This window comes from Xyrauchen texanus, chromosome 22, assembly GCF_025860055.1.
Source record: "Xyrauchen texanus isolate HMW12.3.18 chromosome 22, RBS_HiC_50CHRs, whole genome shotgun sequence".
Taxonomy (NCBI): Eukaryota; Metazoa; Chordata; class Actinopteri; order Cypriniformes; family Catostomidae; genus Xyrauchen; species Xyrauchen texanus.
The window spans coordinates 32,278,650-32,305,147 of NC_068297.1; the positions used below are offsets into that span (position 1 = coordinate 32,278,650).

A 26,498-nucleotide genomic window follows, 5' to 3' on the forward strand; every position below is an offset into this window, starting at 1 on the left:
AAGCACTGTCGAAGCGCCAAGGGGCGTGGACTGCACAGCGTGCATAGAGAGAACGCCGCTGGAAACGCGCCATAAGATCCAACAGCAGTCCTTCTTGCCAACAGAGCTGAGTGGAACAGTGGTGAGACTTCAGCTTGCTGCTGCACAACCGCTTGGCTCCGAAGAAAAAATCTGACTGACAGACACACACCCGCTTCCCTTTATACCTGTATGTCCGGGGCGGGACATGCAAATTCTTTCTGCCAATTCCTCACTGGCCTTTTCTCAAGTTCAGAGGTATGCGAGGCTCTCAAGGAAGACCCCTTGTGTCACTTCATTCGACACAACGTCGAGTGAGTGACAGAAGGGCAATTCATTTTTAACCACTCCACAGATTTCATATTAGTACACTATAGTTTTGGCAAGTCATTTAGGACATATACTTTGTGCATGACACAAGTAATCTTTTCCAACAATTGTTTACAGACAGATTGTTTCAATTTTAATTGACTATATTACAATTCCAGTGGTTCAGAATTTTACATTCACTAAGTTAACTGTGCCTTTGAGCAGCTTGGAAAATTCTATAAAATTTCAAGCCTATACTCAAGCCTATCAGAAGCTAATTGGCTAATCGGAGTCAACTGGAGGTGTACCTGAGGATGTATTTTAAGGCCTACCTTCAAACTCAGTGCCTCTTTGCTTGACGGTGTACCTAGGAGAATTGGTGCTGTTTTGAAAGCAAAGGTGGTCACATCAAATATTGATTTAGCTTTTTTTATGATTTACGGATGTGCAAATATATAGTGCAACATTAATACATATCTCGGGTCAATAATGACCCACAGCAATAAAAATTTTATTTATTGCAATATTTGCATTTTTCTATCATTGTAAAATTCATAAGAGAAAAGTTGAGGAATCCTAGAGAAGTAGGGACATAACTCCAAAATATGGTTGAGATAATGGTGGAACGAGATATCAGGACACTAAAGACCAATGTATGCATTTAATGGCTAAAGCACAATGAATTATGTAATTGGATTAGTATGTATTTTGTAACTTTTTAATGCATTTTTAATGAATTTTACATTCTCTAACATTACTTAGCTAGTCTCCACTAGCTTGCAAAAACTTGTTGCAGTGATGATTGAAGAGTTTACTGTTTTTAGGGTAGTTTGATGGATCTCGATTCAGGAATGTGAACAACATTCACTGGAAATTAGTTAAACATGATTAATATATACAGTATATATATACACACACACAGTATATATATAGGTTACCCCAAAAAAAGACTATTTTGCTAAAGAGATTTTAAATGACACTTTAATTAAACCCAACTGTTCAGTTCCGTATATTGCTGATGTAGGCTTCAACAGACAGTGGCATTTGAGCACCGTTTACATGCTGGTGACACAAGCATCTGTTGCACACTGGTGCAGAAGAGGTGAAATAAGATCCGAAAAAAACTCCAAAGCCAAACCGCATACACACTCCATTCTGCAAAACCTCCCATTCCCAGCACTCCCATCTCCAACCCCATGGTACAAAACTTTACACACTCTTGAATCCCTATATACCACCCCAGGGGCCTGTAAATGACAATCTGGCTTTCCTGAGTAAGGGGCCACAGAAGTAGGTGACGGCCATCACTGCTGTTAACATCTATATTAGCTGTTTGAGATTTCACTGCTGTAACTGAGCAGAGGGGCATTGGCAGACCCAAGCCTTTGATTTTAACTAAGTCCTTACACTGGCTGTTAAACGGAACAACTGGAATAGGTTTTCAATCTTTACGGTCCTTGGAGAAACCTAAGTCTGAAGTAAAGGCCTGACACAAAGTTGAGTCTGAGTCAAACCAATGAACATGTCAGGATGGATGTCTTGCTGAAACACATTTAAACTTTTAAACAAATAAATTGAAAGAAGTAGAGGCATGCAATGTTCAGTGGTTTAGCTAAACCAAATATTTTCACAATTGACCAGTCAGTGAGTTTGAATAATTATGTGATAGTCAATAGGGTAACCAACAGATATTTAACAAATAAAAAGGCAACGTAACTATACACTATATAACTCAAAACAATCAAAGTGAAATAGTTTATCTTAAACAACAAAAACAACAACAAAATCTTATTTAACACACTTCCATGCTAAAACTCTCTTCTAGAAGATGCATCTCTAAATTGAATCACTTTACAGTACTAGATAGATAGATAGATAGATAGATAGATAGATAGATAGATAGATAGATAGATAGATAGATAGATAGATAGATAGATAGATAGATAGATAGATATAATATTCTACATCAAATATAGTTTACTATGCCTCTGTTTATACACGAACACACACATGCACACACGCACATTTCTGTGAAACTCAACTCACCTTTTCTACCAGAGCTAGGAGGTCCTGGTGGTTTATCGGTTACTGACCCTTTAAAGAAAGATCACAGTGTTTACCCACATTTTGCAATGCAGTACAGTAACTAGCTCACAGTACACCAGGCTGAAATCTGTATAAATATTTTACACAACATGCACTCTGGAAAAGTCATATAAAAAAGAATACAAAATGTATTTTACAAATCTAAATTCATTCACACACATTTGAGAGAGAGAGAGAGAGAGAGAGAGAGAGAGAGAGAGAGAGAGAGAAAAAAAAACAGTGATCAGTAGAAGACCCCAAAAATAAGAATCAGTGTTAAGACCTGTCCAAAACCACCAGACCACTCTTAATTCACATCATCATTGATGACAAATCTTATTGTCTAGAAATATTCTTTCATTATTATAATTTTTATTTTGCATTATTGTTAATTACAAAACCCCATATTATCCCAGGTGTGTTTAAATGGGCACAACATTTGTTGGTGTATTCAATGATAGTGGATAAGAAAAATAAACAAAGCACAAAGAAAATTAGTGGGGGCAATATTTCAATAGAAATATCAATTATCATTCTACTCACACTTAATGGCATTCCAATCCATATGATTTTTGTTCTTCCATTGAACATAAATGGAGATATTTAGAAGAATGTTTAAGCAGCTATTTTCCAAACAATTCCATACAAAAGGATGTTTATTTTTACAGCCAAGCTTCAAAAAGAACAAAAAAACATACACCTTGGGGCACTTATACTGTAAGTATTATATAAGTCATCTATAGGTATATCTATATTTAATTCTTCTAAAGCATGTGAATGAAAATGTGATGGCTTTGTGTGAGGAGCAGACTAAAATTGTTATTCACTGACCATCGTTTCCTCCACCACAGAAATATCCTGTGTGAGAATTTGTTCTGTACACAATTGGTGTTCAAGTGTCATCTGACCGATCTTGTTCAACCAATTTGTATATGTGAATGTGATTTAAGAGTTCTGGCGGAGGGGAAGATTGTCACCATTGATAACTCTGCTAGTCACACAAGGCTATTGTGTGGTTTTCAAATACAGCACACAAGTAAAGTTACTTTAGGTTGCTTTGTTTTTTTTTTTTGTGCAAATTCATACATATCACTCTCCACTTTCATTGAATGGAAAACAGCAGCTCTGACGTTTTGCAAAACAGCTCTTTTTGTGTTCCACAGAAGTAAATTATATCAGAATTTAAATTATTGCATAAACTAAGCTGATGTGTGTATTTTTTTATAACCCAGATTAAGATGCAAACAAATATATGTTAGTTATTTAATTTCCTGAACGAGTATAAACAATGTGGCTCTTTGAGCCATCCTGACATGTTTGAGCATCCTGACTAGTACGACACAGCAACAATGGCTCAACAAATGGTGTGAGTTTGGGATGGTACTATATGTTTGTTCGACCAGTGGCAAACAGGGGAAGTATTCAGGAAAGCTGTTTGAAAACAATGATTACAATCACTATTAATTCCATATGCTGAAATTACACACTTCAGATTTAACCACTGGTGCTCTGCCCAGGTATCAGAATTCCTGCAGAATTTAGTATTAAACCCTATTCAGTCACTCAAATTCAAATGAGCAGCTGTTACATTTGCACAATGACCTAATGCTCAGAGCATCTAGCCATTAGGAAAGAGCACCAAACGTCATTTGGATGCTAAAAACGGTAGTTTCAAAAGGCCCTGTGAAGCACTTGCTTGTTAGGAATGACTACTGTTTGGCCCAAACCACTGATTATCTAGTTCTGCTGTGTTTGATTGATGTTGAAACTAAATTCTGCAGGAAGGTAGATCTCCAGATTTGAGAACCAATGTATGAAACACACTTTGATATGACACAAACACATATACATTGAGAAGAGGGTTACTTGTTATGCACATACAATTGCCAATCACATTCTTCCAGGTACGTGCAAATTCTCAGGAGTAAAAGCATGCATGAATACAAGATTAGACAGTCAAATCAATTACAATGCTGGACAAAGAGAACTATTTGGAATTAAAAGTACTACCTGACAATCCACTTGTCCCAGCATGAGTTCCCATAAATTCACGGAAGTTTCCTGCAAACGTGTGCGAGACATTTCACTTAATTAGTGATTCATGGGATTCACTCATTTCTGGGACAGGACTGGTCTATCATTTGAACATTTATGAACTGTACACACAAGTCGAGCCAAGATCATCTGCATTGATGTTATTGAATAAACGGAACATCACCAGTTGGCACCTGTCTTTAGAATGGAATACACACATGCCTCTAGCAGAGAACTCGTCAATCAGTAAAAACTGGAGGAAGACCCTCTTCACAGGTAAGTTATGTATAAATGAATCCCAGACAGAACATTTGTAACAAAAGTAGTCATTTGTGCTCTTAGTATGGTGGAATTGAATTATCATTGCAAGTGAATCATCGCCGTCATTCATAGAAATGTAAAGACTAGTGGAGGACATTTTTTTCGTAGGCTAGCAGTATCTCTACAAAAGCTACATCTATAAATTATGGAAAAAGCTGCTTAATTATTGAAATTTTCCAATTTGAGTTCCAGGTTTGCATTTCCCATGTGTTTGGATGCAATTTTAAGAAATATAGAAACAGTTTTAGCCTATTTTGTGCAAGTATGATGAGTAAAGTGCGCTGTTGCATAAATCTACACTAAGAGCTTGATCCATCCAAACTGGTGAACCAAATAATTACACAAATGCATATTGGTATTTATTTATTTATTTGTCTTGGAAGTGAATTTGATACAGTGTTCACTACGATTTCTTTTCTTCTAAATTACAATTAAATATTTTAATTGATTGGAATCTCTAGGCAGCCTAAAAAAATAACGAATCAAGAAAAAAATGGCAATAATCTGTGCATTTTGGCAAAATGCTATTCTGTATATACTGTAGTATGTGAACCTGTAGCACCATAAAAACGTTGTTTGAATGACGGACATTTGAACATATGCTTCTTTCCCTTCAGCTTGGAAAAAGGGAATTTCCAACTTCTTACTTGGAAAAGTGCAGTAGAACGAAACTTGAAATCGCACTTCCAACTTTGTAACTTAGTTACACAGAAATGATATAATTCTATAACTATTTATTTAAATAATTGCTTTGCGCTTAAGTTACATTAAGACCATGTCCAGACTAATCTGTTTCTATTTGATTACTCAAAAAAAAAAGTATGCCGTTATGATATCCGCCTTCGTTTTCAGTGGTGGAAAACACTGTTCCATTGTGGAAAAGAGGCCTAGACGTAGCGAAACCAATGCGTTTTAAAACGAAAACATGTAAGTGTGGACCAAGGCTATTTCCAACTGCTCTGAAATCAAGATTCTAGGATAAAGCATATTTTATGTAAAATATGTTGATAATAATGATAAAACAATTCAATTTATAGTAAAACATGAAACATTTATAATGGAACAGGCAAAGTTCAACAGGTGTCAAGGTTAGGTAAGTGTGAGATGGCATTTAATCAGAAAATATTAAGATGCATTAAAAATTGACTAGAGCCAATTGTTCCAATCATAATGTTATCCAATTCTGGCAGGATTCTGTGGTGCTATCTCTAACAGAAAATTCTGGACCATTACAGCAAAGTGTTCCCATTCATGTATAGAGAGAACATCTCCTTCATTCCAAACCATACACTGAAAGCAGTTATTTGATGGAGAAGGAGAAAAAGAGAGAAAGCCATGATGGAGAGGAGGGAAAAACCATAGAGACTCAAACAAATGAAGATAAATGATCGATTAAGTGTGATGTTGGAAAAAGACAGAAAGGGAAAAAAATCAGTCAAAGAAAGAGTAGGGAAAAAAATGGATGAACTTTCTGAGTCAGCGCAAGTCCTCCAGGACATTATCCATCAAGTCTCGGCTCCGTGCACAAACACAGTAGAAATAAACTAAACAGAGCAGTGGCTAGAGTTTAACATCCTGCTGAATCCATCAAAACAAAAAGCACATTGTGAATCAAACAATGTCTAATAGCTTTGAAATTGATGTACTACAGACACAACTTCTTGACTGAGGCACCTGAGCAAAGCCTGATGGTTTAGAGGTTCTGCTTATCAGCAAGACCTAAACACAAAGCAATAACCCAAGCAAACAGTCTAGAGATGGTATCTGCATACATACAGTACCTGAACATACTGGCGTTTTGTTCTGGACAGAAGAACCGCTTATTGGCTTGCCATCTATTGTCACGCACCAGCAGTATCCTGTGAGAGTGTGGCACTGGACCTGAAAGAGACACAAACAGTAAGAGTGCAATGCAGAACATTTTCATTCTTTTTTTTTTTTCTATATGTAAATGATTTCACTACTTGGGTTTGAATTGACATTTATACATATTTTTGGCAGTTTTCTGTTCTGAGTTGATGTATTTCCATCCTGGTCCCATACTATCATGTCACTATAACTACATTTTTGTAAATTGAGTTTTAAGTGCCTTGTTCAACATATCGCAGCAGTTTTCTGGTTAAATGAACAATACCCACAACAAATCGCAGTAAAACGGAAGATTAACATTTCATTAACACTTATTTTTGCTCTGTTACTCACACAATGCTAACTTATGTCATCTAAACACTTTTATTATAATGCATAGTTCGAATATCAATATATTTTAATGCTTGCATTGCATAGCCAACTACATTTAAAGCTTATTCCAGCATGACTAAGTTGCACAGTAGCTCAACTCATAGAGCATTGGACTTTAAACATGGAAAACCACGGTACGTGTCTATCAAAGCAAGCAATTTGACAAATGAGCCGAAAGTGTCATAGAAGTGCCACAAAATAACGTGGCTGCTTCAGCTATGATTAAAAGAAACATTGTATCTCACATTTGCTTTTATGGCACTCTCAGTTAGGTTTAGATGTAGGGTTTAGGGTAGGGATGTCTGTTCTGTTTACCTCACATTTGCTTTTATGATGCCATCAGTTAGTTTAAGGTGTAGTATTTAAGGTAGCGGCCTTGATTTAGTTTATTTCGACTAGAAAAACAGATGAGGTTTTTAAGGTTAATGCTATAATCATTAAACGTTAATGAGGTAATCATCTCACATTTGCTTTTTATGACACTATTGGTTCAGTTTAGGTTAAAGGTTTAGGGAGGAAGGCTCTGTTTATTTAAAACATCATTGAGCATTAACCTTAAAAAACTCATCTTTTTAGCACCCCTTAGTTGTAATTTTACCTCAAAACTAACGTGTAATGAACCACATGAGTTCATTTTTCAAACAATGTTGCCACGATCATATAATTTTCATGAGATCAGGCTGTGTATTTCCTATTGAAACGTGAAGAAAGTCGGGCATATCAAAGGGCTTGTCTCTGTTTTTGAATAGACAAAAGGCTTTAGTTATGTTACATTCAAGAACCATGAACTTGGCACTTGAAGAGGGAGGGACATTCTCATTCTAGAGGGCATTTGACAGACAGAAAATATATCTACTGCAAGATGCGTCATCAGTACTTTGTCCATTTCCTAGAAGAGCAAGACTGTAAATTTAAAATGCGTATATATGCTAAGAAGTTTTTCAAGGGTTAAAAATACACCTATAGATAGCTTGAATGGCTAAAAAGAAAATATCCATAGGCTAAAAGCCACAAACTCTAGAATGTTTATTTCAAATATTCCAGTACCAATGAATTTTATGAATTCTGTGATGTTTTGTGGAATTTGCTGGTTTGTGTCTCGAAAACATTCCATCCTGTTTAAAAAAAATTGCACACATTGCAATGATATAATAAACATTTTCAAAGATGGTAAAACAATACCAAAAATAACCTGACACCCTCATGTAAACATGTAAATTCTCTATCCTAACTTTGTCTTCATGTCCACCTTGTTAAGCTTCTTGATAATGTCCATGTCATTGTAAATAATCAAGCTATAAATAATAAAGTTTAAGTTTAAGAGGTACTGCATAACAGCAATAACCCTCCTGTAACCATTCTCGTATCTCCTGGATGACCCGCACAAAACGTCCCGACTGTTGCGCTGGGGGAATACAGTTATTCAAATTGATAAACGACTCTCATAAATGATGAGGCATTAAAAGCTTAGGTGGACTGGATGATCACTGTTTTACAAAGTATAGTACAGGTGAAATGAACGGTTGGAAGTATATAAATGCAATTTAATGTACAGCTTCCATCTGAAGTCCCTATGTGACCATACTGATGAGAAACAAAGTGAAGTGTGATGCTTTTGTGGATACAGATCAAAGCTGGGGAATATTTTGGATTTTTTAATTTGTCCATCCAACTGTGATCTGTAGGTTTCCTTTGGGATACACTGATGTCACATACAACACATAAAGTGCAGCAGTGCAGAACTCTGACAGACCTGGGCAAATGTTCCATCATCATTGCATTCTGGGATGAAAATGGATTCCTGTGGCCTCTTTGCCTGCTCCAAGGCCTGGCTCCTCTCCGTCTGACACTTTGACTGGCCTGCTTCTGAAATACAGATACAAAAAACGTAATTGCTATCTGGTATTCAGTTAGGGACCAAGGGGACCATACAGATCTGTTCCAAAACCCAGTCGGCTAACTACATAGGCAGCAACCTTTAAAGGCAGCATCCTAACCAAGACGGAACCTCATAAATAACTGATTTGGAATGCTCTACATAGGCTGCAACTCCATGTGCCACAAAAAATAGCTGCCCGCACAGAAGACTCAACTCAAAACAGATTCCAACAGAGTCAGATGGTGCTACAATACTCTAATAAGCAAAGAAATACATGTCACACATACATATTTGTTAAAAGTGTCACTTTTGAATTGCCTTTACTGCATAAGATACATGTGATGCTACCTTAAATTTGGTCAGCATTGTTTTTTTAGGAGATAGCATACAGTTATGATGCTATCTACTTTTTGGAACAGGCCTCACGTTGGGGATGCACCTATGGCACCATAAAATGAAAGCCGCTTGGAAAAAAGCACATCTGCTGAATAAATGTGAATGTAATCATAAGAATATCATGTTAGATTAATAATACACCTAGGACAGCAGCACAATAAAAGGAGCATGTTTGAAGATCAGATTTGTACGTTTTTGCAAAGCCATCTCATAAAACAGATTTCATCACATGCGGTATGATATGCATAGTGAAGTTTTTTGTTTTAAACTGCCTCTTAAGAAGGAAAATATGAGTTTTAGAACTTTTGGACCCAACTATACATAGCATGCATACTATACAAACTACAAATCTGTCCAGGTCATGCCTATGAGCAGATGCTCTCAAAGGCATCCATAATGCAAGAAATTAGAAACACCTGCTATGTCTGAGAAGACTGTAACAGACCGGCTGGGAGAAACAGGTGGGCTGCAGTCAGCCCCCGACATCACAGAAGTCAATCATATTGACATATATGGAACAACCAAGCACAGAAGCATCAATTTTTATCCCTCAACACTGTGCATCAATAGAAACAATTTAATCAAATACGTGGCTGATATCTGAATACTAAAAACGAATGGATGCAAGACAGAATGTAATGTAATGGATTCCAGCTTGTCTTTTTTAAATTACATTTTAATAAATAGTTGAATGTAGAGCGGAGGAGGGTGGGAACAATGCTTGCCCGGTCCCCAATCAGCCTGATGGGGGCGCGCGAGGGATAAAGGCGGCCAGTGACAACAGTTCGAGAGAGAGAGAGAATTACAGGCAGCTTCTCTGTGTGTTTATGTTTGTGTGTTTTTGGTTCTGTTTATTATTAAACTATTATTTATGTTGCCAAGCCGGTTCTCGTCTCGTCTCCTCCTTTCCCTTATACCCCTTTACACTGGTGCCGAAACCCGGGTGGGAGGAGGGATGCCCGTCACGGAGTCCTCGACACTGCCGTCCACCCAGGGGAGTGCCGCTGCCATCTGCCTGGGGACAGAGTAGCCCGACCGCCCGGATGCAGAGAACGGCCGCTGTCCGTGAGGCGAGTGGGGACTGGACTCCCCGACCGCCTGAAGTGAAGGGGCCACTGCCAGGGGCGGAGGAGTGCCCTGCCGTCCCCCAGAAACGTGGAGGGGTCGAGAAGACTGCCGTCCGCGAGGGGAGGAGGGAAGCGACTCCCAGACTGCCTGGAGTGATAGGGCCGCTGCTAGGGGAGTAGGAGCGCCCCCATGGGTCAGCAAGAACGCGGAGGGGCATTCTGTCCACTGGGGGTTGGTCTGAATAGCCGTCTGCCTGAGAGGGTGGAGGAGTGACCAGGGACCACGCGAAGGTGCATCAGAGAACCAGAGAGTTCTCTCTCTGTCACTGTGTTGGCCTTTACCTTGCCTATTTTGTTTTTGTTGTTGTTTTTACACTCCTGTCTCCTCCCAGGTCGAGGAAGGCAGGTATGACCCGCCGGCAGACAGGGCGCAAGGCACACTGGAGAGGGGGGGGGGGTATACTTCTTGCCACGGGCCTGAGGCAATGCCGGGAGAAGTATAGAGCGGAGGACAGCGGAGCCAGGCTGGAACAACGCACGCCCGGTCCCCAATCAGCCTGATGGGGGTACACGAGGGATAATGGTGGCCGGTGAAGACAGTTCGAGAGAGAGAGAATTACAGGTAGCTGCTCTGTGTGTTTATGTTTGTGTGTTTTTGGTTCAGTTTATTATTAAACTATTATTTATGTTTCCAAGCCATTTCTCACCTCCTCCTTTCCCTTATACCCCTTTACACTGAATAATTTCTAAAAATTATCAACATATGTTGTATAGTGGCTGCTTTCATTGCATCCATTCCACTGCACATGTTCTAGTTAACAAACACATTTCAGCAATTCTTTACAACATGTTTTAAATGTAGGTTTACTAACTAACAAATGTGTGTAGCTTTCACATGGTGCCAGAAAAATATTTTAATTTGACCTCCAGGTTGTAATGTGACAAAGAAAAAGATTTTAATTGGTATATTCAAAGCCATCCCTTCATTATTAATCATTTTATTTTGTTGTTATATGCATTAATCTTGACTTGTGAAGTGAATAAAACAGGTTTGTTACCCTAAAGCAAATTGTGTGTTAATCTGACCTTTTCCATTTCTTTCCCTAGTCTATATTATCCATGTCTTGAGACCTGACTTCCATGACATTTTTTTTAATAATTGTTTTTATATCCTATTTTGGTTAGCTGAAAATGTATTTTATTTGTAAATAACTTTAAGCTGAAATTGAACCAAAGGTTCAATTTAGCTTTAAGCAAGCTGATATAGCTATGGAAAGTTTGTTAGTGGACACTGATTTTCTTGCTTTTTTTCCCTAAAAACAGTGATGACAAAAACATCTTTAACTGACTGTTTGATCCAGTCTAAGAAATTGATGATGAGGTCTGACCTTGACTTCTGGCCAGTCAATCTGTCTTTCAGTTGAGGGTTTGGCATTCCAAGAAGTGTATGAACATGGTCTGCAAAAACTTACACGCATACCAGTGGGCATACGCGTTTCCTTGGTAGTTATCTCTAATGCTCTGGGGACTGTATATCCTCTGTAGGTTGTCACATTCACACAGACAGATGTGTTCTGCTGCACTGATCTGAGATAAGCAATAATTGGCCATTTTTCTAAACCATTTGTGTCGAAGTGTCATATTTTGCAATGATACTCAAATATGCCTTTAAACCTGACCATGCTGCCATGGTTAAATCTGATTTTCACAAAGAAAAGACAGAGTAATTATTTTGAACATTTTAAATAACAAACATCAAAATTCCAGCATAAATTTGGTCAAAAAGGGTTCAGACTCAGACTTTTATAAACCTGTGTGGTATGTTTGTGTGTATATAGATAGGTTTGTCTACACTTTTGGGGCCAAATGTCCTTATCAGTAAAAAAAAAAAAAAAAGCTCATAAATGGGTCAGATGATGTTGATCTTCCAATCTAGTGATGTGCTAGATATTTATTTAGATATTGAATCTAGTGATAGTGATTTTTAGGTTTAGGGGTAGAGTTTGGAAATAGAACATATAATTAGTCCGAAATCAAAGGAAGTCAATTAGAAATCTATAATATAATCAAACAAACCTGTATGTGTGTGGTTTGTGTGTTTTCTGCATTGTGGATGTTGTAGACCCTCTCGACCCTTCATGTATGTGTGGTTGTGTTCTGCATTTTGTCTAATTTACAGATTTGTATTCATCAAATAATAATAAAAATAATCTCTGTATTTTAGTATTTCTCATTCATTTCCCATGGCAGGTCACTTTTGATCCTAAACACCACAAGTGTCACTTTTTTAAATTTATTTTTATAACCACTTAGACTTATCAAATCAAGTCCACATTTTGCGTGTTTAGATAGCTAGTGGAGGAATAGTCACAATGTTTTATACCATTCAGATAAAGTATACCATTCTAATTAAGGAAACAAAATCAAAATTGGTCAAAATGATCTGAAAATAAGGATTAAACTATTTAGCTAGATGCTAATAACCACTTGCAGACATGAAATCCATTAAATCGGAATAAAATAGCTGGATTACCGTTTCCGGTACATGTACCACATTTGTACTTATACATTCAGCATCTTTTATCCATATTAGTGCCCGACCGATATTATCGGCCAATATTAGCCTTTCACCGATATATCGTATCACTGTATAAGTTTACAGATATGAGCAGCTATTAAAACTTTTTTTCAGAACATTTAATGCAGAAAACAATGCTTTAGAATTGGTGTCATAATGTAGTTAGTCCAGCAGAGTGCGCGCTGACTCCTTTGTTTAAAGAGCTGACTCTGAACTGACGGTGACTCTGCAGACAGGGGAGAGTTAAGCGGTGTGGTGTTAAGCAGTGTCTTCTCGGTAAGTTGCTAACTAGTTTGTAAAATAAATACCGAAAAGTTATTGTCATCTGAGTGTAAGATAATGTGTAAACGTGCTAACGTGTAAACGTTAACTTACACTCAGATGACAAGCAATGAAAGTAGCTACGTTGTTATCTAGTTAGCTATAAGATCATATAATGTTGTATAATATTGATGTAATAATAATAATGTCAAATATTCTTTTATAAAAATATTTGTTTAAGAAATAAGCCTTTTGAGTACCTTTGCATAATTATATTGGTGCAAAATCGTTGAACAATCCACATAGAAAAGGTCTGGTTTCATTCCAGCTCAAAAATTAACTATATCGGCCACCATATCTGCTGAGCTGATTTGCCAACATTTTAACAAAAGGTCCTGTTCACACACAACTTCTGAATACTAAAATGTTACATTAAATTTACAGTAAAGGCTGTATGTGTGGAAGCACTTAAGTTTTACGTGAAGACGCAACCAGCACATGACAAGAAGCTGATTCATGATTAAGTTGTATGTCCCAATGTTCTGCAGTACTGCATGCTACTTCACCAGCAAAGTACAAACATTACATCTGGTAAACAGTAAAAGTGTGAATTGAGATGAAGCCAAACTACACATTTTCACTGGGTGCAAAGCCCTGTTTTAGTAGGGCATTGAGTCTTGTGTGTATGTTTTTTCCACCTGCTGTGTCACCATAGCTCATACCTTTCAATTCCATTTCTTTGTCCTCTGATGAATGTGTAGGTGCAGGGAGAATGGGAGGTTGATCTATCCTTACCCAGTTTTTACCTGAAATTGTGATATTAAAGTAAATCAATAATTAAATACAGAACAACACATTTTTAACAAATACTCAATGAACAGTCCAGCACATTAGGTTTAAGTTAAGTCCATTCAAAATTTTACACTATAATTATTCTATAATTCTATACTCACAGTATATATACAACTGTGCATTTTGATATTTTTTTTATATGTCAAGATTTTGAAACATTTGCTTTGCAGCTGTGAATCATGAAGTAAAGTGATGGGATTCCCTCAAATTTACGTCTTTTGTGAAAACTTGCGTAAATTATACTAAATCGCAAGATACCACAAATAATGCAGAGATTGGTTGAATATACAAGAATTATTGGGATCGCAAGAGGGACTGATATACAGTATATATCATAGATGTAACCTGGTTGGGTAGGAAATGTGCTCTGACATGTTGCATGTTGGGAGTTTGAATCTAGCTTGGGTTATTTCCTATTCCATGGTCTCTCATTTACTGTCACCTCTCCGCTTATAAAATAATTTATAAATTTGAGTTGTCAAAATTAGGACATTTTTTTAGGTTACAAACTGGTAATTACAAGGGTATTATGCTATAAAATTGGTTTATGAGTAGGGTTAGGGCAGGGGTGCCCAATACGTCGATCGCAATCTACCAGTCGATCGTAAAGGCAATGCTGGTAGATCGCACAAAATTTTAATGTACTTTTGTTACATTTTTATAAAAATAAATATAATGTCTTTCCTTCTTTTAGTTTCTGTCTGACTTGCACTTGACGAGTAAATATTGACCAGGCAAGGTTTTGTTTATTCAGTTGCCATGACAACTAGGTTTGCGCATAGGCGCCTTCCAAGGGCTTCTGAGAACAGAGCGCGAAATAGCAATGCTACTGCCCGGATTAGGCAAAACTGAATGGAATCAGACAGTTTTGCCTAATCCGGGCAGTAGCATCGCAATTTCACGCTCTGTTCTCAGAAGTCCTTGGAAGGCGCGAATGCGCAAACCTAGTTGTCATGGCAACTGAATAAACAAAACCTCGCCTGGTCAATATTTACTCGTCATCAGAATAAGGTAAATGCCCTGGCTATTGTAATCTATTGTGCTGTAGGTGTTTTGGGTTTAGTTTTAAACTGAATGATATCAACATTGAACATTATTATATATTTTTTTATTAATTAGAAGATGAATTCCATTTAGGGATACATGCAGTAGTCCCAACAAGCATTTTCTTATTTTAAATGAAACTGTGTTTTTTTTAGTTGGTAGATCTTATTGAGTTGGTCATTTAAAAGTAGATCATCGCACAAAAAAGTGTGGGCACCCCTGGGTTAGGGGATACAATCTATAGTTTGAAAGGAATTTACAGCCAGACAAAAATATTAATAAAAAAAAGAGATGCACCGAAAGTTAATAGTAACTAAGTCTAACATTACAAAACATCATCCAATAAAGAGTGCAGTGCAGGCCCACTTTTTAAGCCATTTGGTTTCCGGAAGTATTTTTCCCATTTTTTTTTCAATAGGCTTCTCACAAAATACTTCATAAAAGAGTTCTAAGCAATGAACTAAACCAGCCAGCTCTGAAGTGAATAGCAGCATTACAAAATTTAATTTGAAGCAAAAAAGTATTTCAAAATCAGTCAAAAAGACAAAGGTACAAGACTGTGTACTTACCGTCTTTAACAAGGGCACAAACTACAATGCCATGAAGTATTCCAAATGGTGTAAAACAATAAAAAAAAACAATAAACATACTATATATATAACTTTTTCTTTTAGGTTGTTGATTATAAGTATTGAAACAATATATTTTAAGTTTACTTCAAAATATACCAATATATACAAATATCTATGTAGTTTTAGGGTGTAGGGAGACTCGATTGAGACATTCATATTGCGTCACGAAAGTGGCCGGTTGCTTTTCTGACTTTTTGGCAGGCATTATTGGCCTCATTTCAGTTTGGTGGATCTTTCTCTACTGGACTATGGGTAGTGTAGTTGTTCACCAGGAACTCTGCTAATAAACATTACTTTTTTAAAGTCTGGGATGCCACTGATCAAAGTGGAAATTAATGGTCATCTTGATTCAAAAATGTTGACCATCCAAACTGGTCTTAACAACATTCAGGGATCTCAGAGCTTGAACACATGGTGAGCTCTAATGAAGATAACAATGATGTCCTGACAAATCATGTGCAAACACTTGAAAAAGTAAATGCCTACCTGAAGGATAAAGTTGATGACACTGAGAATAGAAGTCGGTCATCCAATTTTCGTTATATCGAAGAAAGAGACATTATCGCCTTCTTGAACCAGCTGATTCTGCTACTTCTTGGCAAGGAATAAATAACTGTGCCAGTTATAGAAACGGCTCATCGCTCTTCCACCTTCAGCTCTAGCTCTAGGTATAATCTAATCTAATATGTATAATTTAGGTAGGTGTAAGTGACACATTGTGGTAGTTTTATTCTACGAGTAGTATTTTTATTTTTTGTTTTTTATTTTTGCTTAGAAAAGCCTTTCTAGGGACTTGAGATGCAAATTAGCTTTGGCTATACTCTCTATGTGCAATACATATTTTCCAGTTTTGACTGGGATCATGTTTTTTTGTACTGTCCCTATACAAATATACTTATAAATAAATAAAATAGGTCTGCTCCTAGACCCATCCTGGTCAAGTTCTTACACTTCCAGGTCAAAGTGAGGATTTTACGTCTGACCAGGGAGAGAAAGTAACTCACCTACATTGGCGCTCGAGTCCATATTAATCCTGATTTCAGTGCTGGTCTGGTCAAGAAACATTGGCAGTTTGATGCTGTCCTGAGGAAGCTGAGACTTTTTTCCGTGACCTTTCCCTCTCCTCCCCAGGATAGTGTTGCGAGTTGATTATCCTGCAAATGGCTAACCTCCTACATTTGTTTGTTTGAATATTGTTATTTAGTTCATTGGATCATTGACTATATTATTTTATCAAAAACTGTCTATTGTGATCTGTAAGTTGCAAAAAATAACTTTATTGCAAACCTTCTTTTGCTTAGCCTTCTACCTTATAATGCCATGGTGTGTGAGTCAAGGCTTGCCATAAATTGAGGCATCAGTGTAGTAAAATCTGTCGTAATGATGAAATATTGTATTGTCATTAGATGATCACTGTTGTAAAATCATGGAATACTGAATGCAAACTTTTATTTCTTGATGTAATGAAATGGGCGTCTATCCTTTATTTACATTTTGTATTTACTTATGAGGCCATGTATATTCCTATGTTCACTCGAATATAATTTACATTATAAAGGCAGCGTCCTCTCTTTATGTCTACAATAGGTCATGTAGCAGTCTGAACCAGTGGCTGTTAACTCTACTCTTGTTAATCTGTCACTCACCTCTTTTTTCACTGTGTGTGTGTGTGAGAGAGAGAGAGAGAGAGAGAGAGAGAGAGAGAGAGAGAGAGAGAGAGAGAGAGAGAGAATGTGTGGTGTTTGTCTGTTTGTTCAGCCTGTTGCTATTGCTCCTCACGACTATTACCTCCTTCTCTTAACTCAGCTTTCTGACCTGTGGTTTTATTACTTCTCTAGGCACAAATGAATCAGCTTAAGAGTTAAAGGTTATTCATCTTAATATTAGAAAACTTGTTTCATAAATGTATTTCCTCAGATCCCAGGTTCTTCTTTATAAACCCAATAGTATTACTATTTCCGAAACATGGCTGCATAGTAAAATCTCTGATGATTAAATTGCAATTGATAATTTTGTACTTTATAGAGCTGATAGGGCTTCTAGAGGAGGTGGGGTTGCCACATTTGTTTCAGAAAATCTTTTTTCTAAGTTTGTCATTCCTATTATAGAGCCTGTTAAGTTTGAATGTCTTTTTATTAATGTTACTCTTCATGTTAACAAAATTACCAACTATTGGTGACCTTTATAGGCCCCCTTCTGCTCCGACTGATTCCACAAAGTGTATTTTGCCAACAATTAATTATCTTGAAAAGCATAATAAAATGATTATCCTGGGTGACTTCAACAGTAACTGGCTTGATCATTCCTCTTCCGATAATTCATTTTGTAGTGTAAACCTTTCTCAGTAAATTAATGAACCTACAAGAGTGGATCTTTGAACTTCATCTTTGTTGGATTGGATACTTGTCGCTAATCCTGAAAGGATAACTAAATCTGGTGTTATGTCTGATTGTTAAAGCTGGAAGTCTGGAAACTCCAAGTTCTCCTCCTAAATATATTAGACTGAGACAGTGTAAAAATATGAATTGATATCAACTGGGATATATTACAACTAATTCCTTTTGTTGATGATTCATGGAATTTTTTTTATTCTGTTACTAATGTAATTTATAAATATGGACCCATGAAAACAATTAGAGTAAAGGCAGACATTTACCCTGGATCAGCTCATATCTTGTTAACCTTTTCAAACAAAGGGGTAAAGCCTGGACCAAATATCGTTTGTCTAAAGATTCAGCTGACTGGGAAAACTATAGACATGTGAATTTATGTAAGACTAAAACAAGGAATGCAAAATCCAAGTATTATAAAGCTAGCTTTTCTCTGGATTGTTATAACCCTAGACAGTTTTGGAATCAACTGAATCATATTTTAATATAACTAACAAAAGCTTAATAAACCAGATACGGATTAATGATGAAAGTATATTTAACATGCTTTTATTCAGCACTTTTCTTCCATCTGCAGATCCCAAAACTTTAATTCCTATAGAACTTCCGGCTTCTCAAACTTTATTATCCCTAATGGCTCATTTTCTTTTAGTAAAGTCTTGCCTACTGATGTTTTTCATACTATATGTGAGTTAAAAGCAAGTACTAGTGTCCAATTTCTATTATCTGTACTATTGCAAACATATTTGAGAGATTTATCTTTAATTAATTATCACATTACATCAATTAGTTCAATATTTTATCCCCATTCCAGTCATTCCACCACCACTGCATGTGTTTTCATCCTTTGACAAAGGCCAACTCACAGGTGCAATTTTTATTGATATTTCCAAGGCTTTTGATATGGTTGATCGCTACCTCCCCCTTGATAAGCTCTATTCTATTGGTTTAACTCAAATGCTCTCCTCAGGTTTAGGTCTTCATAAAATATGTCAGTGTGTTGTCTTTCAGGGTTCTCTGTCTGACTATTTAATTGTTGAAACTGGTGTTCCACAAGGTTCCACTTTGGGACCAATTCTTTTTTCTATTTTTATTACTGACCAACCTCAAATATGTTCAGATTGTTCTGTTCATATTTATGCTGATGAGACTGTTATTTACACCTCTATTTCTGATATATTACAAATTCAGAACTATTTACAATCCAAAACTGGATTCAAAACAACAAACTCATACTGAATAAGAAGTCCTGCTGTATGGTGTTTGGTACGTGACATAGTCTCTCATATCCCCTTAATTTGCATATTATTTTTGATGATGGTTCACTTCTTGATAAAGTTGATTCGTTCAAATATCTTGGACTCTGGATTGACCCAGAACTTTCCTTTATGCCTCATACTGATTGTATTATAAAAAGAACATATGGTTGTCTGAGTTCACTTTATCGTTCAATTAATTGTTTTACATTCCATGTCAGAAAAATAATATTTTCTCAGTTGATACTACCTATTATTGATTTTACTGATACTGTTTATCAAAACACCTCTGGCACTTAATGTTGTAGGCTATATAATTCTCTATGTAGATTTGAGTCACTCAATTGGTTGCAACTTAAATCTAGAAGGCAATTTCAATGGGTTCGGTTAATTTTCAAATGTGTTTATTTTACTTTAAAATAAAATATTTTACCTTCTTACTTGAAACAGTTTTTGGCCCCATGCAGATCTTCATATCCACTCAGACATATCCAATATCCCTTTTGCTTTGTTCCTAGCGTTTTCAAAGAAGTCGTCGCAGGCCATTTAAATACAAAGCTCCTTCTGATTGGAATAATCTTCCTATTTTTTTTAGATCTACTACCTCTTTTCATTGCTTCAGGACATCTTTGTTTTTTCATATCAAAACAACCTGTTTATGGTTTTAATTTATGTGTCATTTTTATTTATTTAATTTTTTAAATAACCTGAAGATAAACTGCTTAAACTTCTTCAGTTCTTCTTTATGCTGATGTAACTGATGTATTAGCTGGGTCTATGTAATTAAGTTTCTTGTACAATAGCTGAGGTCTGTGTGGGTAGAAGAGGGCGAGCATGATGTCTGTATTTGTGTATCTGTTGTGCATGTTATTTAACCCCCTTGAAAATTACATGTTACATCTCAAGGTGCTTTCCTTTCAATAAATTTATTTTTTATTATTATTTCCAAAAAATGCCTATTTTAAATAATATATTAATAATAATTAATAATAAACGCCTATGCTATATATATATATATATATATATATATATATATATATATATATATATACACACACACACACACACACACACACACACAAGTTTTGAAACACTCATTCTTTATTATTATTATTATTATTATTTTTATTTTTTTTATTCACATTTTAGAATAATAGTAAATTCATCAAAACTATGGAATAACATAAATGTAACTATGGGAATTATGTTGTGACTAAACAAAATCCCAAATAAATCAAAACTGTGTTATATTTTAGCATCTTCAAAGTAGTCACCCTTTGCCTAGAATTTGCTGACATGTACTCTTGACATTTTCTCAATCAACAACAATATTTTTTATACCAAATTCTTTATGGTCATGAAGCTAGTTTCTCAAATTATCTTGATAACTTTATGTAATATGTCTATTCTTGTATTTTTATATTCATTTATAAAGACAACAGTGTTATATATTGATTTTGCATTTAATTCTATGCATTCAATCAGGCAATTTTAACATCTACATAGTGACACACAGAGCTCTTGCACAAGCAACAGTATGTGATGCCTTGGGAGTGTCTGCCATCGAATAGAAGCTGTTGTTATATATCATACAATGTTCACAATCATTTCAATTGAACTGATCACAAGAGGCTTATGTACTGACCTCTGCATTGTCCCCTGTGGGCAGGGGTGAGAGTGCGGTCCTTGCATTTCGCCCTCTGGAGGTCACAGCTGGTATCATAACTGCGGCCGTCCGAACCACACACAGGCTTGCCACGAGTCTTGGAGCAAACGATGGCACAGTGACTCTCTATGTCCCCTATAAGCCACTGCACACAAATGTACATACAAGAATGAAGTATGCATTTTATATATTAATAAGGCTTTTTTTCTCTGAAAGCATTTATTTTATATTTCATTTTTTACATTATTATATTATTTAATTGTTTTTAGAATTGTTGTATAAAAGCAATCGTTCTGCAGCCTCATCCCTATGGCCAAATCACAGTCTTGTTTTCAGAGCAACAGCAATTTTGCCCATGTGATTCTGCTTAATTTAAAACCTGCCCCTACACAAAGTTTGGCCACTTTACATGTCAATCAGACAAGTCTTCCTGTCTAAGTGGGAAGATCTTGGCCAGAACAAGCCACAATCTGGTCCAGACTTTATGCCATCAGTCAAAAGTCTGGCTATTTGAGACTAATAGGCCACAAAGAAATGAAGACACTGACTAGACCTATAATGACTAAGTAATAAATTAAACAGAGCTGCAGAGCTTTAAAACAGCTCAATGAGTTTCACAGGTCTTGGTGGCCGGAAAATCAAATAGCTTCCGTTGGTGCAATTGCCATTCCAATGAATCATTTTGTCTAAAAATTGCTGAGGTCAAATTTCATACAGCCATAATGGAGATATATTAAGTGGTATCACAACAAAGACAGCAGAACTAATAAAAAGAGAGAAAAGAGAAGATAATCTTTTCATGTCAGCCAGACTTGTATAGAAATGCAAGTCCATCTGTTAATATATTTGCTTAAAAACAGCACGGAAAGCCATTAACACCACATTTTAGGACTACTTCAAAAATGTTAAGTATTTCCTAATGAAAAAGGTAGATACCATTTTTTGTATTGCTTTCATCCATTAGGAAATTATTGGATCGGAAGAAAAACAACTGCATCTTATCGAAGAACCACCTGAAATCCCACCTAAAATGTAAAATTCTCTCATCATTTTCTCGCCCTCATGCCATTCAAGATGTGTATGACTTTATTTCTTCTGCAGAACACTATTTTTTTTTTTTTAATATCTCAGCTCTTACAATGCAAGTGAATGGTGACCAAAACTTTGAAGCTCCAAAATGTACATAAAGGCAGCATAAAAGTAATCAATAACACTTCAGCAGTTTAATGCATGTCTTCAGAAGCGATCTGGTCATATTTACGTGAGAATATACCAAAATATACTGTAACTCCTTTTACACTGTTCATCTTCCTAGTGCTTGATGCATGCTAGATGGCGCTAGGATGTTTAATCGAGCTTGAAACCATGATAGCCAAGGAGACTGCTGATGTCAAGGTTTATAGAGAAAAGAGCTATATTTTGGTCTGTCTTCATTCACAATCGACTCATATCACTTCAGAAGACATGGATTACCCATTGGAGTCTATTAATACTTTATGCTGCATTTAGGTGTACGTGCGCTGCTGACACACGTGCGGGCAGGTAGTTGCGTGCCAAAGCGACAGGCCGCATCACTCTGCACGCACCCTTCCCCAACGCCCCATAAAATCGTCATAACCTTCTGTTTCCCTACACCCCGAAGGGGGAACAAGGCGATGTGCCAAGCATGGGAGCAAGCCACGCCAGCTGCACCTTTTCTCTCTCTATGATTCTCGCATACAGTTTAAAGCGGCTGGGGCCATCTTAACGCTATCACACACATCAGGGAAGGCGTTCTTTTCCAATTCCTATTCTTTCAGGGGGGAAAAGACCCAGCGCAGACCACACCTGCCCAGGGCGACCGGACTGTCGACCAGTCCCCTCTGCCCCCCATGGCCAGGTGTGTGTTATTCCCTCATTATCCCATTTACAAGGAGCAGATAAAAGGTCCAGAGTTCATTTCAAGTGTGCTATTTGCATTTGGAATCAGTTGCTGTCAACTCTCAATATGAGATCCAAAGGGCTGTCACTATCAGTGAAGCAAGCCATCATTAGGCTGAAAAATCAAAACAAACCCATCAGAGAGATAGCAAAAACATTAGGTGTGGCCAAATCAACTGTTTGGAACATTCTTAAATAGAAAGAACGCACCAGTGAGCTCAGCAACACCAAAAGACCCAGAAGACCACGGAAAACAACTGTGGTGGATGACCGAAGAATTCTTTCCCTGGTGAAGAAAACACCCTTCACAACAGTTGGCCAGATCAAGAACACTCTCCAGGAGGTAGGTGTATGTGTGTCAAAGTCAACAATCAAGAGAAGACTTCACCAGAGTGAATACAGAGGGTTCACCACAAGATGTAACCATTGGTGAGCCTCAAAAACAAGAAGGCCAGACAACCTCTAAAAAAGCCTTCACAGTTCTGGAACAACATCCTATGGACAGATGAGACAAAGATCATCTTGTACCAGAGTGATGGGAAGAGAAGAGTATGGAGAAGGAAAGGAACTGCTCATGATCAAAAGCATACCACCTCATCAGTGAAGCATGGTGGTGGTAGTGTCATGGCGTGGGCATGAATGGCTGCCAATGGAACTGGTTCTCTTGTATTTATTGATGATGTGACTGCTGACAAAAGCAGCAGGATGAATTCTGAAGTGTTTCGGGCAATATTATCTGGTCATATTCAGCCAAATGCTTCAGAACTCATTGGACGGCGCTTCACAGTACAGATGGACAATGACCCGAAGCATACTGCGAAAGCAACCAAAGAGTTTTTTAAGGGAAAGAAGTGGAATGTTATGCAATGGCCAAGTCAATCACCTGACCTGAATCCGATTGAGCATGCATTTCACTTGCTGAAGACAAAACTGAAGGGAAAATGCCTCAAGAACAAGCAGGAACTGAAGACAGTTGCAGTAGAGGCCTGGCAGAGCATCACCAGGGATGAAACCCAGCGTCTGGTGATGTCTATGCATTCCAGACTTCAGGCTGTAATTGACTGCAAAGGATTTGCAACCAGTTATTAAAAAGTGAAAGTTTGATTTATGATTGTTAATCTGTCCCATTACTTTTGGTCCCTTAAAAAGTGGGAGGCACATATACAAACTGTTGTAATTCCTACACCGTTCACCTGATTTGGATGTAAATACCCTCAAATTAAATCTGAAAGTCTGCAGTTAAAGCACATCTTGTTCGTTTCATTTCAAATCCATTGTGGTGGTGTATAGAGCCAAAAAGATTAGAATTGTGTCGATGTCCCAATATTTATGGACCTGACCGATATATATATATATATATATATATATATATATATATATATATATATATATATATATATATATATTGTCACTGAACGCCGGTGAAGGCGTGTCCTCAACCGGCCACCGGAGATCTAACTCACCCAAGTTCTAACCTTGAATCTCACTTCCCATAAACCCACTTACCTGGTCCGATTGCCCGAAGCTGTTCCCCATTACCTCCACACTATTTAAATCACGCGTGTCTGTGCCATCATTGCGAAGTCTTGTTTGTCCCGGCTGCATTACTGAGCGTTTTGATATCAACCTTCTACTAGATCTCCTGTGTATCTACCTAGCCTGTCTTCGACCATGATTACCTGCTGCCTGCCCTTGTTACCTTTACGCCTGTCTACTTGTCTACGATATCTGCTGCCTGTCTCGATCCTTTGCCTGTCTGACCACGAACTCGATCACCTTCTACATTCCTGTCTGCCGTGAAACTGAACCTTGCCTGTTTTTGTCTTGAACCCCGTCTCTTAAAAAAGACTGCTTATGGATCCCAACCAGCCTGAGTCCGCGTTACAGAAGACTTCGCCACTAAATTAAGCCTAACACCTGTGTCTAATTGCAGTAATGTGAGGAGAGCGGATAAAAGCAGCAGCCACAGAGCATGAGGGGGAGAGCCCGACACCAACACCGAGAAGCAAAATGTTATGTCATTTGTTAAAATTGTGGAGAGAAGATATTAATTACCCTTACCTTTGAAACTGACGCTGTTTCCGACCCTTCCTTAGTGGAAAACCTTTACAATCACTTTTTGCCAGTCCTGTCTGGTCCAGCGAAGGTGGGTTTGTGCTCATAGGCGACATTGTTGCCGGTGATGTCTGATAAGGACCTACCTTACAACAGGCCTACAAGCCCTAAGTCCAGCCTCTCTCAGCCTATTGCGGACAGTCTGAGTATTGATGGAGGGATTGTGTGTTCCTGGTGTAACTTGGGCAGTTGTTGTTGCCATCCTCTGCCTGTCCCACTTCTTAAACTACTTCAAAGTTTTCTCATCAAAACATGCATCAATGACATCTTTGCAGATCCTTGGCATTCTAACTGTCAGTTTGCCCAGACACCCAGGTAACATTTCACCCCACGCTTCCTGTAGCACTTGCCATAGACGTTGCCAAAGAAATTCAATAAAGCCTTGGGCCAGGCGGTGTCTGCTTAGAGTATTTTGTTGCTGAGGCAACAAACGCTGTTTCTAGGGGTGGACAATACAGGCGTGCCTGTCTCCAGCTCGCGTTCTGTCATTCCACCAGTGTCTGGCAATGTTCAGAGTGGGACACATTCTCCCTGCGAGAATGCTTCACAGGCTTTTGGGTCTTATGATCGTGGCATAAGCTTATCAGTGGCATCAGGGAATGGAGGTTACAACAGTAACCTAGACATTTTCCTGTAATGCCTCTCAAGCTGTCTACAAGTGAATTTTAAGGCCCGGATGAGGGAACAGACCTAATCTTAATAGGAACATGCTCATGCAGAAATAATAGAGTGGTACTTAGAAAGTATCAATGAAGAACAGGAGACATCAAAGACATTAGAAATTGCAGAGGAAGCGAAGGAAGCAGAAAACAATGTGACATCGACAGATTTAAGGTCACGATAATATATAATTTTGTTATTGCATTTCTTCTAAGCAGGCAGACTAAAACTAAATTCAATAAACTTATGATCAGAGATACCAGTGTCTAAAGGAGAAATTGAAGCAATATCAAACCCAAATGTAATAAGAATATTACCATGAGTCTGAGTAGAAAAAGACACCTGTTGAGTCAAGTGAAAACAGTCAAAAACAGACAATAGCTCAGATGAATTAGAGTAAACTGTATCCACATGAATATTAAAGTCACCAAGCAAGAGGACACGAGATGATGAAGCACAGGCAAGAGAAATGGCACCAAATGGTAGAAGCCTATATGGGTTCTGTGATGCGGCTCCCTATGAGAATCGCTTAAGAGCCATAAGCCAATCAATTGGAGTGATTGTATACAGGCTTCAGATCATGTGACTCAATGACGTAGTCCCAATTGCATCATTACTTCCCTTTCAGTGAACCAAGGTAATGTACCTTGTTTTCTGTGCTGTCCCTTTAAGACTTGAATATACATGCCCACTATGTTATAATTGGCTAACATCTTTGAAGCGCATACACCCCGCCAACACTCCTTGAACTGTTTTTTTAAATGTGCAAGTGAT

General features: G+C 37.5%; 1 protein-coding gene across 7 annotated transcripts in view; it reads right to left on the reverse strand.

The window, feature by feature from the left end:
* Positions 1-26,498, reverse strand: part of LOC127662557 (SPARC-related modular calcium-binding protein 1-like) — a 104,451-nt gene that overhangs the window by 59,048 nt on the left and 18,905 nt on the right. For 5 of the 7 annotated variants that reach the window (XM_052153798.1, XM_052153797.1, XM_052153799.1 and 2 more), the window contains exons 2-7: positions 21,009-21,174; positions 13,912-13,995; positions 8,762-8,874; positions 6,549-6,648; positions 4,423-4,473; positions 2,374-2,421 (exon numbers count right to left, since the gene is read on the reverse strand). In XM_052153798.1, the coding sequence (XP_052009758.1) occupies positions 2,374-2,421; positions 4,423-4,473; positions 6,549-6,648; positions 8,762-8,874; positions 13,912-13,995; positions 21,009-21,174 (562 nt within the window). The remainder of the gene's footprint in view (positions 1-2,373; positions 2,422-4,422; positions 4,474-6,548; positions 6,649-8,761; positions 8,875-13,911; positions 13,996-21,008; positions 21,175-26,498) is intronic. The other 2 variants (XM_052153801.1, XM_052153800.1) reach the window with 1 other exon arrangement.